At 43.5% G+C, this 16,160-nt stretch overlaps 2 protein-coding genes across 3 annotated transcripts; one reads left to right on the top strand and one right to left on the bottom strand.

Moving 5' to 3' along the window:
- Positions 1–702: 702 nt before the first annotated feature.
- Positions 703–3,271, bottom strand: APOC3 (apolipoprotein C3). The gene is made up of 4 exons (XM_031961304.1): positions 3,167–3,271; positions 2,690–2,757; positions 1,996–2,125; positions 703–975 (listed from the first exon to the last, which is right to left on the bottom strand). Exons 2-4 carry the CDS (start codon positions 2,742–2,744, stop codon positions 864–866), a joined length of 297 nt encoding a protein of 98 aa, XP_031817164.1. The 5' UTR covers positions 2,745–2,757; positions 3,167–3,271; the 3' UTR covers positions 703–863.
- Positions 3,272–12,774: 9,503 nt separating this feature from the next.
- APOA4 (apolipoprotein A4) lies at positions 12,775–14,852 on the top strand. 2 transcript variants are annotated; one of them, XM_003764191.3, is made up of 2 exons: positions 12,775–13,008; positions 13,712–14,852. In XM_003764191.3, the coding sequence occupies exons 1-2, from the start codon at positions 12,896–12,898 to the stop codon at positions 14,643–14,645; spliced, it is 1,047 nt and encodes a 348-aa protein (XP_003764239.1). In that variant the 5' UTR covers positions 12,775–12,895; the 3' UTR covers positions 14,646–14,852. The 2 variants fall into 2 exon arrangements, with proteins under 2 accessions (XP_003764239.1, XP_012400440.1); XM_012544986.2 differs by having other exon boundaries at positions 12,786–13,008; positions 13,706–14,852.
- The last annotated feature ends 1,308 nt before the right edge of the window (positions 14,853–16,160 follow it).

Genomic DNA, 16,160 nt, shown 5'->3' with positions numbered 1-16,160 from the left:
ATTAAGTGAAGGCCAATAATATGAAAGGAGGCTTCAGAAATCTGATCTAGGGATCAGCTTTTGGAGGGTCTGAAATGCTAGGCTGAGTTTGGGGGGTTTGCCTTTTATCCTAGGCACAAAAGAAGCTACCAAAGCAAGAATAGAAAGGAAGAGCAGGGTGGAAACAGAAGTAAAACTTCCCAGGGAAATCCACCCAGAAAGGTCCTGGGTCAGGACCTCTGTGTCTTGTACACAGCTGAGCTCACCTACTTGATATTTCTTAGATACTATATACTCCAGCTCAGAGCTTAGGATGAGGAGTCAGGAGATGTGGGTTCTAAGGGTCAGCCACGTCACTTATTAGCCATGTAATCTTGGGCAAGTTATAATATCTTTGGGTCTCAGTTAACTCATTTATGAAATGAGAAAGAGGTGTGACTTACAGACAGAACACCCTTTTTGACCCCCTAGTACCCTAGTACCTCTATTTTTTCACACACCCCCTGCTTTTCCCCAGATTTCTCAGAACATGGTAAACTATCTCTGAGCTCCAACGGGATAATTAGCCTAGCTCCATCCCCCACAAAAGGTACCCTTCCCCTTTTCAGAGGTACCCCTCCCCTTTTCTTGGGAAACATCAAGTGGATTTCTTTGTCCTCCCCCACTACTGCCATTCCCATAACCCAAAGGAGAGCAGCTCATGTGGCACACAGGACACCATCAGTGTTTCTTATCTGGCTTTATTTGGAGGGCAGTGCTTGACTGGGGGCAGATGCTTTTCCTGAGACATAGGAGAAGAATCCAGGAAGCCTTGGAAACAGGAGGATGCAGGAAGGCTGGAAGGTGGACAGGAGAATACACAAAATGATGGAGCTGAGCCTCCTTTAAGTACTTTCTGCCTCTGCCTTCTCGGCTGTATCCCACAGGACAGACAACTTGTCTGCCCAAGTGCTCCAGTACTCATGCAGGGAACTGAAGCTATCAGCCATCCAGCCCCTAAAAGGTTAAACAGAAAAGGAAAAACCTTTGAGGATGAGTCTGGAAGAAAACTAGGGAGAAGAAGGGATGAGATTTTTCTTGACTGGCCAATTCATGATATGAATAGCCAGCTAAATAGCTGTGTGACTTTGAACAGTTACTTGATCTCTCTGGGTCTCAGTATTCTCATCTATAACAAAATGAGTACATGGTCCCTCTAAGGTACTTTTTAGCACTTATGTTCTTTGATAGATGCCATTCTATGTAGAAGGATTTGGGGGAAGCTGTAAGAGCTGTAAGGGCACATAGGGAGTTTAAAGTCAACAGCTGAAGCATTTTTATTTTTCAGCCTATGGCCCAGAAGTCGGACAAGTTGGGAAAGTTTTCTGGAAGGCCTTAGAAACAAGAAAAAAAGCAATAAGTGAAGAGGGACAAGAAGATGGTACATGAGGAGAAAAGGAAATCAGGAAAAGGAAGGAGGAAATACTTAGGAATAGAGGTGAGGACGGAAAGAAGGAGAGGAATGGACTTTCCTATCCATATTGGCAACAGTATTTAAGGGTTTGAACATCCCCACCCCAATTATTTCCATAATTTAGGCTCTTACTTCCTAATGACCTAAAGTGGGGTCCAAGTTTCTGAGAAGGGAGGAATAAACTAGGAAGGGAGGAAAGCAGAGAAAAGGGAAAAGAGCTAGAGAAAGGGGTGCAGAGAGAGCCAGAAAAGGGGGAAGAAAGGATTAGGGAAAAATTTGATGTGAGGGAGAAGAGATGGGAGGGTGAAAGGATATTTAACATATGAGGGGCAATGGGAAAGGAGAGGGACAAGTAGGAGGAGGGAAAAGGATTGGGGAACAGTAAGAATAAAAAGGGACAGAGGAGACAGTGATAGGGATGGAAGACATTGCAGGTAGAAGATGCAGACAGGAGAAGAGAGGCAGAGTGGAAGAAGAGGAAAGAGGTAGAAGTGGGAAAAAGGCAAGGAGAAGAGGTGGGAGAAGAGGGGAAAAGAATGGGGACTGAGGAAGGCCTGGCATACTTTGCCTGCTGGGCCATTTGAGACTCCTGCACGGTGGTCAGAGCCTCCTGGGCTTGTCGGGCTGCCTGTTGCATATAGTCGTGAACCCGGTTCAGGATCGTCTCCTCCTCCTCCTCCTGGGCATCTGCATCTGCGTGGAAGGAAATGGGGAAGGGGAGGTGTATGAGTCTGGAAACTAGGCTCCGGGCAGAAGGAGGGTCGAGAAAATCCTAACTAGAATAGGAAGGGTACCCTGAGAATCATCCAGACATTTCCCCTCTTTCTCTGGCTGTCTCTCCGTGTCCCACCTTAGAATGAGGGCAGAGGGAACCATAAGAAGAGTTCTGGAGAGAAGGCCACAAGCAGGGGCCCTTCCCGGGGGAGAGAGGCATCTTCCTAGACAAACCCAGAGCCAAGCCTCTGGACCCTCTGGAAGGGCACTGACAGTTCCCTTAGAAGCAACAGAGCTCAGCAAGAGCAGCCCATCCACAGACCCAGGTGTCTTTCTCTCCTCCCCATGCCATTCCCCGGCCCTTTCCCAGCCATGACCCGGCTCTGTAACCCAGAACTTCTGTGGCTCATTTCTCCTCAACCACCAGCTTTGTGGAGCCTCCTCTCCCTAGAAATGATCTGCGACAGGAGAGAGCGGAGCCGCCCTGGGCTCTCCTGGCTCCCATCCCCAGGCCCACCCCCACCCTGTGCCAGAGAGTCTTACGAGCAAAGACCAGCAAGGTCAGGAACACGGCAGCAAAGAGCACCTGGCGCCTCATGGTCACGCTGTGTCTGGAGGAAAGGACCCAGGTGAGTGAGTGAGTGAGTGGAAGGCCCAGTTCTCCTCCTGCCTTCCCTCTGGGCAGTCCCCGTGCTGTCCCAGCCAAGCCCTGCTCTCCAGAGGGACCAAAGCAGACCCAGGAGGGTGCCCAGGAGGACCCGGGCCCCCTGACTCCTGCTCTACCAATTTCCAAGGTGCAGGGGTTCCAGAATTATGCAAGAACATAACTGGCCCGAATATTCTAAGCCCTGGGACACCCTCTAGCAAGGGAAACGGGGAGGTTTAAATCCCATGCTGTGCTCTCCCTCCCCATCCCATCCCCTAAAAACTCAGGATTGATACGGAAAGACCCTGCCCTTCCTTGGTGGATGAGTTGTTCCTTGTCTGCCACCCACCCCTCTCTGTCTCTGGGGGCTTCACCTGAAAAGCTGCTTCCTGGGATGCGTTGTTTGGGACAGGAAGATCCCTGTGGCCTGTTTTATATTGTTCCCTGGGCAGCTGGGCAAAGGTCAGCTGCTGACCTGTTCAGATAGGGTTAGAGTAGAGCCAGGCAGCCAGCCCTGAATGGAAGTTGGAAGGCCAGCTAAGTTAGGAAATCCCAAGTGAACAGACCAAGCTCTCTGTCCTCCTCCTCTCCCTTGTTGGCTGGGCCCAGAACCAGTGTCCTGGACGGACGGAGTCTCTTAAAACCCCACTCCCAGGCCCCACGGCAATAAAGGGTGAGGGAGGAGAGCATCCTCTCTTCTGGGCAGGAGGAAGGGTCAAGTGTCAAATCAAACTTGCTGGGGAGGGAGGGAGAGGCTGTTGTGGGCTGCCTCCTAATGGTTGTTCCTAGAATTCCTATGTTTAAGGGGAGCAAAGGTGGCGGGAGGGACAGCCTTCAGTGACTGCTTTGAGGTGAAGAGACTGGGCACCAGGGGACATGAGACTGTCTCTGGTTTTATATAAATTTGGAAGATTAGGAGGTGCTCCTTCCCTTTCTCTTCTTCCATCTCACAAGACTGGGAAAGAAGACCAGTGATTCCAGAAAGAAAATTTTAGGGGGGACAGAGTTCCAACTCCAGGCCTGTAGCCTGGTATTCCTATGGTTGGGAGGGGCAGAGATCAAGGTACACCTTCCAACGCTCCCCTTTCCATCTTCCACCCCACACCTTCAGCATCCCCAGAAACCTTTACTAGCTGAACCCAAATGAGGTGGGAGTAGGAGGTGGAGGAGGCCAGTGGGATAAATAACCTGAGTCCTTTGGTACCCTCCCTGTGTTCCTCTTTTCTCTTTGCCACCACAAACAATTGATCCTTCCTATCTTGCCCTCTGGACTGAATGATAAGATGTTTCCCAGCAGGAAACCAACTCGTGGCAAAGGAAAATCCCAGCCAAGTTGGAATTCAGGGTTTCAGATATCTGTCCATTAGTCTTCAGGAGATTAAAAAATGAGGTCCCAACTCCTCCCCTCTGTGCCTCAGTTTACCTCACTTTTAGATTAATAGACTTATAAAAAGTTTTTTTGCTTTTATAAGAATCATTGTTCAACATTACATGCCATCTAGGGGAGAGGTTGAGTGGAAAGGGGTGAAAAATTGGAACACAAGGTTTTTCAAGGGTCAGTGTTGAAAAAATTATTCTTACATATGTTTTGAAAATAAAAAGAATTATTTATTATTTTTCACTAAAGTATAAGTTTAATACAGAATTGTGCATAAGAATAAACAGAAGTGAACTAAAGATTCAAAGAGAGTGGAACATAGATTTTTTTAAAAAGGGTCATTGTGCAGAGAATTTTCTATTAATAACAACTGAATGGTAAATGTTTTTCTCTTATACTGAGTATGTGGCTATCTTCTTTTTCACATAAGTTTTGAATTCTTACAAAAAAAGAATTATTCTCACAGTAAATTATTGTTACATAAATATTCTAAATGTAGCACAGTAAGATTTAAATCTAGCCCATTATATAGGAACAATAATGTGTCCTGAGTTGAACATAATACATCCAATAACAGATTGACAGACTTATAAAAGTTTGATCTGTGAAGAATCTCAGAAAACATCAGGTTCGTTTAACAAGAACCCCAGTGCAATAAAATGAATTGATGGAGGTCATGTATTACTAAGAAGATACCAGCTATCATAGCCCCTACTCAAAGTAGCCAGAGTGGAAGGACAAGACCTCCCAGTAGGCCAGGCTTCTGTGGAGGCCAGCAGAATCCTGAGGAAAGCCTGGGGGTCATCTGCATCTTCACTCAGATCTCAAGAGCCCTAGACTGGTGAGGGTAACAGGATACATAATGCCAGCCCTAACTACAATCAGTAACTGTCTGAAGGTGAGAGGAGTTTCCAGAGGAGGTCATGAGTGATTTGCCCCAAAAGCAGAGAAAACAGTGATCCACATAGAAGTGATTTCAGGGGGTCAGGAGCTTCTCTCTCCCTTAAAAATAACCTTCCCCATATAAGTTGACTGCCTCAACTCAACAATTTAGAACTCCTTTCCTTTAGTTGGATATTTTCCCCCTGCTAAAAACATAAATCTCTAAGGAAGAATAACTAGGCAGCGTAGCCTAGTGGAAGAAGCAATCAATTGGGAGTCAGGCAAACTTTATGACATCAGGCAAGTCCCTCCACTGCTCTTAGTTTCCTCATCTGAAGGGATGGACCATCTGGCCTCCTAAGTCCCTTGTAGTTCTTTATGAGCCCAAAGTATCACTGCTTACTTATTCCTAAGTGCAAATGGGTCTAGCTAATTCTTTCATGGGAGAACATCTGGAAGAGGGAGAAGAAAGGGCAGAAAATCACTGGGAAACTTTGGGGGGGTTAAAGAAAGGGGCTTTTGCGTAGAAAGAAGAAGGATGAAAACAGGCTGACTTCATAATGTCTTAAAGCCTTGCTAATACCCCTCTTTCCCTAAGAAGCCTTTCCTAGCCCCCGATGCTAGTGCCTTTTGCCAAGCCCTTCTCAGGCCTGCTCATTGACTGACTCTCACAAGCAGCTGCAGCAGGCTCAGCAGCCACCCCCTAGTAAAAGCTCCTTGGCAGAGGACCCAGGCTGAGGGTGACTGACAAGACCAAAACCTGTTGGTGATTTACATGAAGGTTCCTCATGGTAGACTGGGCTGTTCCCAAGGTTATGAAGGTGGCTGAAGCAGGAGCTTTGGAGCGCTTAGAGCTTAGTCACCGAGCATGTCAAGGTCATCCACTGTGTCCTGGACCATCATCAGTCATCTTGACTTGTAGCTTGCCACTGGACTTTGATGGCTCTGGAAGAGAGAACATGACTCATAGTTTTCTATAACTGGGTCTCACTTAAGTCCAAATCATCATCTCCATGATGTCTGGTTCCCTTAAGGAAGAACAACAGCTGCCTATTTGTACATAGTTATTTACTTGTTTCCTCCTGTAGAAAGTCACCTCCTTGAGAATACACTGTTTTTTGCCTTTATTTGAACCCCCAGTATTTAGCACAGTGCCTGGCTCATAATGAGTGTTTCATAAATGCTTGTTGATTAGCTGATTGACTCAAAGGAGGGTCAACAATGACCTGATTATTAGGAGACTGAATGCCATCTCTGCCCACAATCAGAAACTAGGATAAGTGCAAGATGGGGGCAGCCATCCAAAACCACAGCCTCCTGAGTTTGGCACTTTCTGATCTCGTATCTCCTCCCAGGAGCCTAGGAAGCGAGCAGACCGGCTCTTTTTTCCAATGTTATAGAGGAAGGGAAACAGAGACTGGATCATTTGCCCAAGGTCATGGTAAATGGGAACTTGAAAACCTAGGTCTCTATAGCCCTAAACCAATATCCAGTTGACTTGCTAATATGTATTCAGATACCAAATTCATCCTTATAAGGAAAGGGGAAAACATTCATGTAGCACCTATTAAATACCAGGCACTGTGCTAAATGATTTTTTATAAATATCCTTTCATTTAATCCTTATAATAATCTGAAAGATGGGTGCTATTATTGTCCTTATTCTAAAGTTTCATCATTTGGAGTAAATTGAGGCAGGAATTAAGTGAATTGTACACAAGAAGTATCCATGGCTGGATTTGAACTTATATTCCTGACTCCTGACTGAAGGCTCAACACTATATTCACTGTGCCAACAGCTGCCTCTTTACATGACAACACATAGTTATAACAATATATATTTCTTTTTAAAAAACATTTTTATCATTCTTTGTCTTTATGGTGCCTTCATTTCCTAACATATCTCTCCCCTTCCCTATCCCTTGTAAAAAGAAAAAAGAAAGAAGAAATAATTTATTTGGACCCCTACTCTATTCTAATCAATATTAATCAATTTGATAGAATCATATCAAAATTCTGTATATTAGGCCCTGGAGCTGTGAGCTTCAGATTCTAAGTTCACTTGCTTAATCATAGGAAGTTAACTAAAGGCCCTCCACCCTTGTTTTTCCTTGTCATGGTGACCAAGCTCAGAGTGGCAGAGATCACAACTACATGGAAAGTTCCCAAGATATTTTTGTGCCTCTGGACTAATCATTTGTCCAATAGGAGCAGATGGTCATTTAGGTCGCTGACAGTGATAGCTTGTATCATTTCATTCTGTCCAAATTAAGGAGAAGCCTGTCCATCTTGTGTGGAGATATTCCTTACTTCATCCAACTTATGGCCCTCCTGATATTATATTTTGCTTAGTTTAGTTTATATGTCACATGTCAGTCAATGGCATTATTCTTTATTTGGTATAGCTGTTTCAGGATGAGTGGATATCTAACCCTATAAAAATAGGGCTCATGAGGGAGGAGACATCTCAAGATTCTGAGAAAGATCTGGGGGCCACTTCATTAAAGGGGATCATGGGTCCTTTAATAAAGGGCCATTGGCAGCCCTCTTTGTAGTGGCCAGAAACTGGAAACTGAGTGGATGCCCATCAATTGGAGAATGGCTGAATAAATTGTGGTATATGAATATTATAGAATATTATTGTTCCATAAGAAATGACCAATAGGATGATTTCAGAAAGGCCTGGAGAGACTTACACGAACTGATGCTGAGTAAACGAGCAGGACCAGGAGATCATTATATACTTCAACAACAATACTATATGATGACCAATTCTGATGAACCTGGCCATCCTCAGCAATGAGATGAACCAAATCAGTTCCAATAGAGCAGTAATGAACTGAGCCAGCTACACCCAGCAAAAGAACTCTGGGAGATGACTAAGAACCATTATATTGAATTCCCAATCCCTCTATTTTTGTCCATCTGCATTTTTGATTTCCTTCACAGGCTAATTGTATAATATTTCAGAGTCCAATTCTTTTTGTACAGCAAAATAATAGTTTGGTCATGTATACTTATTTTGTATTTAATTAATACTTTATTTTAACATGTATTGGTCATCCTGCCATCTAGGGGAGGGGGTGGGGGGAAGGAGGGGGAAAAATTGGAACAAAAGGTTTGGCAATTGTCAATGCTGTAAACCCCATGCATATAACTTTTAAATAAAAAGCTATTTAAAAATAAATAAAATAACTGTCGATAATTAAAAAAAATAAAACAAAAATAATTTTTTTTAAAAAAGGGCCATTGGCTTAGAGTTCTGACTCATTCTTATGGTAGGTGAGGCAATTTTAATCCCCAGGGAAGAAAAAAATCATTTTAGCAAAGTTAATTAATATAAAGAACAGTATATACAGGGAATAATTCACATTTTGATAACACCTTAAGGTTTCCTCATGAGAACTCTGTGAAGTAGGTGATATAAGAATTATTTCCATTGGGCCTATGAGGAAATGAAGTTTTACAGAGTAAAGGATTTGCCCATAACCTCATGGCCAGGGAGATATCAGACTAAGTCTCCAGTTTCCTACGCTGGTGTTCTCTCCATCTACCAATAAAATGTTTTAGGGAAATCTAGGTGTTCAAATGCATAGAGTGCTATTCTTTGGAGTCAAGCATATCTGAATTTAAATCCTGCCTTAAACGTTGCTAGATTTGGGGAAAGTTTTTCACCTCCATTTTCCCATCTGAAAAATAGAAAAGCACCACCTACCTCTCAAGGTTGTTGTATCAAATAAGATATTTGTAAAGCACCTTGCAAATTTTAAAGTGCTACATAAATGCTAGATTTAATATTTTTAGCTGTGAGATCCTAAGCAAGTCAACCTCACAACCTCATTTGGGGGTAATTAAGAGCAGATTCCACACAAGATTATTGTATGCTTAATTAAATCAAATAATATATGAAAAGAGCTTTGTAAGTCTTAAAGGGCTATATAAATATTAACTATTATTACCAGTAACATCCCCACAAATCCTAATGATTGTTGTTGAATGTTTTTCAAAGGACCTTTATGTCTATTAGAATCCCAGAGGCTCAGAGCTGGAAAGGAGCTCAGAAATCAGCTCACCCAGCATATACACTTGAACAGGAATCCTCTGGACTGCATGCTGACAGGTGATCCTCCAGAGCTGGGAGGTCTACAATCATAGACCATTGTGATGCATAAAGAAAAAGCCTCATGTTGACCCTACTTTGAAACCTCAGCTTGAAGGTCACCAGGGAGGGTGATTCTGTCCCATTCTGTCTTCAGAACTTTTGTGCTCTCCTGACATCAAACCTAACTGAATTTGCCTCTTTTATACTTCCACACACTGCTCCTATTTTTCTTCTTGTAGAACAGGTCTAATGTCTCTTTCAAGTAACAACTCTTTAAAGATTTCTATCTTGTCCTGCCCAAACCTGTTTTCCTATAACCTTCACAACAATGACAGGCCCTAAACTCTCCAGGAATTGGATGGAAGGTATTCCCCTCATCACTTGCTGTCCATCCTTTCCTATTCCCCATCACCAAAAATGTCCCTAATGTTTGTGATTATTCTGTCATGTCCTATTATTCACAACCTCATTGGGGATTTCCAATATCTTTGGAGTGGTTTGCCATTTCCTTCTCCAGCTCATTTCTACAAATAAGGAAACTGGATCACACAACTAGGAAGTATCTAAGACAGGATTTGGAAACAGGTCTTCTTGACTCAGGCCCTGGTCTCTATGCACTAGGCCATGTAGCTATCCTTAGTATTTAGTAAATGGGAAAATCATTCAAGGTTTACAACAAGATATAAGATTCCTGCTCAGGTACAAGTTAGGCTACATGAACTTTAAAATATATGCTAGTTCTCAGACTCTGTACTCTGCACTTTATTCCTTCCCTTCCCTCACTTCAGTTCTCCCCTTCACAAGTATGGACACCACTAGCAAAAAGACCACCTTTGTATTATAAAAATTAAGAAATAAGGTTAAAACAATGTTCTAGTTCTGGTCATCCCAATCTGAGACTCAAGATTTAATTTCCCAAAGAAGTCAGAATTCACAAGAATTGAGTCCTTAGGAAGGATACTTTGGAGGAAGAAGAGCCTGGCAGCAGGATCAAAAGTTTTAGTATTATACATCTTGTTTGCCACTACTGGGGCTCCAGTTAGCTCAAACTGACATCTCTGGAGTAGAATTGTATAGAACTCTGGACTTGGATTCCAGAAGAGTTCAAATCTCAACTCAGATATTCATTAGCCGTATTGCCCTGGACAAATCACTTAAACTTTCTCAGCTTTAATTCCTCATCTACAAAATGGGGATAATAATACCAGTTGTGAGAATCAAAAGAAATAATCTATGTTAACCACTTTGTAACTTTTGTACATTGAAGAGATAACTATTGTTATTATTGCCTTTCACAAGAAAGAGAAGGTAGCCATCAGAGATACATAGTAATTCCAAGAAAGTGTCCCTTGCCTTCACACCCCCCACTCCCTTCTCACTGTAGTTCTGAGGTTTATATTTGTGTTCTGAAGCAGGCAGATATATCTACTCATATTCAAAGAGAAGGATATGAGTGTACAAGCAAACAACAGAACCTCACACAGACACTGACTGTACCCTCTGCTGACATACATTTAGCCACATCCCACAGACAAGAATGTGGACATCCAGACGTGTACAGTGCAAAGATACAGATGGATATCGACACACAAACTTGTCTCTACTGTCATCCACAGGTTATTTTCTACTGTTCTCTGAGTAAGTCCAGGGGCCAAAGTGCATCTGAAGGATCTACCTGTTAGGACTTTCCTTACTTCTCCCTACCTTCTAGCCCCAGCCCATCTGCCTCTCAAACCCAGGGCTCTGCATGTCACTTATGCTCTATTTCTTCCTTATCCTCCCTAAAGACACAAACACACACTGAGTGATTTGGAGACCAGTCCGCAGGGAATCTAGGATCCATTTATACTCTCTGAGAAGCTTGCGACCAGGGACGTCAGGTGAGCACAGAAGGGGTTTCTGTCCTTGCGACCCCAGGAACTGAGCCTACTCATTTCCCTTGAAAATTATAATAAGCTCTAGCATTGGTGTAGCACCTTACATATATTATCTTATTTGATCCTTGAACAAAAGCATGTAAGGTAGATGGTATCCTCCTTTTATAGCTGAGGAAACTGAGGCAGACAGTGATTTGCCTAGGGATCATGCAGCTATAAGTGCCTGAGGCAAGATTAGAACTCAGATCTTCCATTATACCAAACTGATACCTGAATAAATTCCCTCATTCAACCACTAAGGGAACTGAGGCCCAGAGAACTAATTTGACATGGTCACACATTAAAGATAAGACTTGAACCCAGGCCCTTGACCCCAAACTAGCAGGCTCTAGCCATCATCCCATGCTACACCTTCTGTGGTGTCCAGGAGGTCAGAATCACAGATCCTGAAAGCTAGAAGAGACCTCAGACTCTTGCATAGAGTCTCACCTGGTCCCTCACCTCATACCTGACAAATGTTCTTGTTTTCCAATACACATCTCCCAGCCTCCAGAAGCCACCTTCCTAGAGCGAAGGGAGGCAGGAGAGGGGCCTGGACAAGGGCCTGATTGCTGAGACTTCCTGCCATGCCACAGTGGATGCACATAGAGCAGTTCATAATATTTACCCAATTCTAAAAGTTGAAGAGATAGGCTAAGGGTCAGAGATTTAAGGTTGGAGTAGGGGGTCTCTCTTTTTCTACACTCAGGAGTGGAGTAATGGACTTTTCCTTGATACTCTTGGCCAAGACCCAAGACTACATATGAGTGGGGCTCTACTTCTCTCTCTCCTTAGAATTTAGGGGCTTCTTGAAGCTCTGTGTCTCTAGCTCTCCTCTATTCGCTCTGTTCCTTCTATTCTTTCTTCATGGACCTTTGGGAGAATAAGAACTTTTCCAGACTGCCTCCCAAATCACAGGATCCACGTTGTGGGAGCTTAAAGTCCAAGCACTTTCCCAGGAATATGTCACCTTCCAAAACTGGAAGAGTAAAGGACCTGAAGTCGGGTATCAAACACTTACTAGCTCAAACCTGGGGCCAGAATGGAAGACAGAACAGGTGAGCTCTTCCTCTGTGCCTCTCTGAGGGTCCTCTCAGGCTGTCTTTTATCTCAGAATTTGGTTGGAGGTGGAGGAGGACCTTGGAAACCGTGAGACTTGGTAAGAATGGAGGATTGGGAAGAGAGAGATTCTGGAGGGTAGGAAGGGAACAAGTGGAACTCAGTGGTCCTTTCCTAGGATCGAGGCTGGGGGCTCATTCCAGACTCAGCCCAGAAGCCAACATATTTCCCAAGGCCTCTGTGGTTATCGCCAGTAACTCAAAACAGCTGCCAGTAGAGCCAGGGATTCTGGGCTGAGCTTGGAATGGAGGAAGGGGACCGCTAAGGTAACATGGGAGGGTTGGGAATTCCTTATCCCCATTTGATTCTGATGGGGTTAATATGAGTGCCAGGAAGGTTGGAAGGGGGCTGTGGATAAGGAGAGGTGGGAGAGAGACAGGGCATAAGTACTTCTGTTTCACTTCCATGTTAATCTGGACTGTAGACTCCATGGTGGGATCACATATATGTAGGATATTCATTCATGTGAACACAAAGGAAATACCTAAGGGCTCAGCTTTCCCCCCCCTCCCAGGTCAACATCTCCCTATGATCCCCTCCCCCCCTCCCTACATCAGAATGGGCAAGGCCCCGCCCAGAAAAACAATTGGGTTTGCTCTCCTTAAATCCAGCCTGAATCATGTAACTAGTGCAAGGGGGCAACCTCCATCTGAACTGAACCTTGGTGCCTAGCTTTAGTCCTTCCTCCTCAGGAGAGCAGGCTGAGATGCAGCCTGACCAAGTATGCAAGCTGGTATGGGACTACTTCAACAAGTTAAGCGCCAATGCCAAGGATGCTATGGAACAGCAACAGAAGTCGGAGTTCAACCAGCAACTCAAGTAGTACCTTTGACCAAAGGGGGGAGGGGGGAAGGGATGTGATGGGCAGGAGGAGGTTGGGGTCCTTCAAGGGTGGGGTCTAGGTCCTTTAGGAGGTTCTGAAGGAATGCTAGAGGAGGATTCGGATCATTTTATTCAGAACAAGTTCCTAGCTGAGTTTTTAGAGGGGTGATAGAAAGGTCACAAAAGCATAGATTTACAGCCAGATATTTGGGTTCATTTCTGATCTTTGGGAATAAAAAACTACCATGTTGCCTGGGTCACTACCATACTGTGGGTCTCAATTCATCCCACCACCAGCCCCTTCTACCCGCTTAGGTACACATTTTACTAGGCTAGGCCCATACTTGAAGCAGTTCCAATTTGGTAGGACTTACTGATGTTTGTGTTCTCTTGGCAAAGCCTGGGAGGACTCAAGGATCACTTTAGACCATGAATGGGTATCAGTGAACCTTATTTGAAAGTTTTTTGGGGGTAATATAATAGTATAATATAGACTATAATATATAATAATATGATAATGTTATTTTATATTATATATGTATTATACTATATATATTATATATATACTATACTATATATTACATATATTATACTGTCTAATATGTACTATATATATTATACTATATATATATTATATTATACAAAATGTTACACTATGATATAATAACAGCAATATTTTCTTCCCCTTCCCCTGGACAAGCACACTTTTCCAGGATAAATGTGGGGAGGCTAGCACCCAGACTGATGACTTAAAGAAAAAGGTAGTTCCTTTTGCCATGGAATTGCCTTGCTGTCTGGTCCGGGACTCAGAAAAGCTCAAGGAACAGATTCGGAGGGAGCTGGAGGAGCTCAGACAGCAACTCCAGCCCAATCAGGAACAGGTCTGCCAGAAGATGAATGAAAATGTGCAGACCTTGAAGCAGTGCCTGGGGTCCCATGCCAATGAGCTCCAGAACAGCCTCAATGAGAACGCGGAGCACCTTCGGCAGCAGCTCTGTGGGCAGTTGGAGTCAGCCATGAAGGATAACATCAACTGTGTACAGGCAGCCCTGGCCCCTTTTGCCTGCGATTTCAAGGACAAGGTCCACCAACATGTGGACAAGATGAAGTGCCAGCTCACCCCTTACGCAGATCAGCTCCAGGAAAAGATCAACCAGCACATCGCGGAGCTTCAGAAGACCCTTTGCCCCTTTGCCAAAGGTGCCCAAGAGCAGCTCAACCGCCAGCTGGAATGCCTGGCCTTCCAGATGAAGAAGAACGTGGATCAGCTGAGGAACAAGATCTCGGACAACGCCGAGGATCTGAAGCAAAAGCTGTGCCCCTGTGCCGAGGAGATGCGGGGGAGGCAGCCCAGAAACCCCGAGGAGATGCACCAGTCCTTGACCAAGATGAATGTAAATGTAGACCGGCAGATTGATGAGTTCCGTAGGAATATGAAGCCTTGTGGGGAGAGCTTCAACAAGGCCTTGGTGCATAATCTGGAAGAACTCAAGCAGAAACTGGGGCCACCCCGCTCTTGTGGGATGACAGACCACCTCAGCTTGTTGGAGAAGGACTTGAGGGACAAAGTTAACAACTTTTTCAACAGTCTCAAGGAGTCTCAGGAAGAGATGATATGTTACCCCAAGTCTTAAGCCTTGGCTGTCTGAGCAGCCTTTCTCTGCTAACCTTAGACTATGACCACCTCCTGGCTTTAGATCTCAGACCAGGGCTCTGTCCACCTGCCACACTGCCCCTGTCACCTAAATGTAGCCCTGGAACTGTTGCTGTGATAAAAAAAAAAAAGTAGCATTCATGGTCCTTGCTGAATAAAAACACAAAAAAAAGAGAATAATTTGAAATATCACGTGTGTTGTCAGTTTTGTTGAATTTTTTTCTCTTAAATTCTTTGTTAGAATAATAACTAATATTTATACAGTGTTCTTAAGATTTCCAAAGTGATTCATGGTATGTTATCTCACCTGAGCCTCAACAACCCTGAAAAAGGAGACTCTATTTATTCTTACCCTTATTTTGCAGATGAGGAAACTCAGAATCTGAGAGGATTTGAGTGCCTTGCTCAGGGTCACATAGTAAGTGTTGTTTCTGTCCTCTCTCTAGTCCTGACTGTTAAACTCGTTTTTTTTTTTTGGTTTGTTTTGTGTGTGTGTGTGTGTGTGTGTGTGTATTTGGAGTATTTGGGAAGTATTTTTTTAATTTAATGGGATAAAACAAACATTTCTGTAACACAGTACAATAAAAAAGATTATAGCACACAAAACTACAAATCTACTATACACAATTTGTTTTTCTTTCCAAAGTTATCATGTAAATTTCTTTTTTTTTCTCTCCTCCTGTTCTGCTCCCTGTCCTAGAGTTGATGGCTACCATTAGAACAACCATAAATATATGAAGATATAAAATTATTGTATATATACTTCTATTTATCAGTTCTTTCTCTGGATGCATATAGCATCTTTTTTCATAAGTCCTTTGTTGTTAATTTGGATATTTGTAATAGTCTTATTCACTCAAAGTTATTTTTAAAACATTGTTACTGTTTTCTTAGTTCTGCTCATTTCTCACTCTTTATCACTTCATACAAGTCTTTCCATGTTTTTCTAAATCATTGAGCTCACATTGATCAGAATCTCAATATCTGAGTATGGAAGATCTGAAAACTATAGGGGAATTCCCCTGGAGGGCTTGGATTTTTGCTTCAGGATAATGAGAGAACCAGCTTATTGTATATCCATCTTCCCATGAATATGGTCCTGGTTATCCTAGCAATAGCTGGCTTCCATTTCTCTTTCCCAGCTCCAACTCACTTGTGTGTGTGTGTATGTGTCTCTGTGTGTCTGTGTATCAGTCTGTCTCTCTGTCTCTCTGAGTCTTTGTGTCTCTCATCTCTCTGTGCCTGTCACTCTGTCTTTGTCTTTCTCTCTTTCCCTATCTGAGCTTGTTTCTATTTGTGTCTATCTCTCTGTGCCTAACTCTCTGTCTTTGTCTCTCTCTCTCCCTCTCTCCCTTTCTGAGTCTGTCTGTCTCTCTGTCTTTGTCTGTTTCTGTTTCTCTCTCTGTGTCTGTCTCTCTCCTCCTTTCTCCTTCCTTCTCCTTTCTCTTTCTCTTTGTTCCCCCCCCCCCCCAATCATCTCTCCCCAGGAAAGTTA

Source organism: Sarcophilus harrisii, chromosome 3 (assembly GCF_902635505.1).
Source record: "Sarcophilus harrisii chromosome 3, mSarHar1.11, whole genome shotgun sequence".
Classification (NCBI taxonomy): domain Eukaryota; kingdom Metazoa; phylum Chordata; class Mammalia; order Dasyuromorphia; family Dasyuridae; genus Sarcophilus; species Sarcophilus harrisii.
This window is presented reverse-complemented; position numbering and strand designations above follow the sequence as displayed.

Bases quoted from the DNA above. Each gene is read 5' to 3' on its own strand.
- APOC3 (XM_031961304.1), bottom strand. From the start codon at position 2,744: ATGAGGCGCCAGGTGCTCTTTGCTGCCGTGTTCCTGACCTTGCTGGTC. The intron at 2,126-2,689 runs GTAAGACTCTCT...CCTTCCACGCAG, and splicing joins GACCTTGCTGGTCTTTGCTC to ATGCAGATGCCCAGGAGGAG. The intron at 976-1,995 runs GTATGCCAGGCC...TTAACCTTTTAG, and splicing joins CAAATGGCCCAGCAGGCAAA to GGGCTGGATGGCTGATAGCT.
- APOA4 (XM_012544986.2), top strand. From the start codon at position 12,896: ATGCAGCCTGACCAAGTATGCAAGCTGGTATGGGACTACTTCAACAAG. The intron at 13,009-13,705 runs GTAGTACCTTTG...CCCCTTCCCCTG, and splicing joins GAGTTCAACCAGCAACTCAA to GACAAGCACACTTTTCCAGG.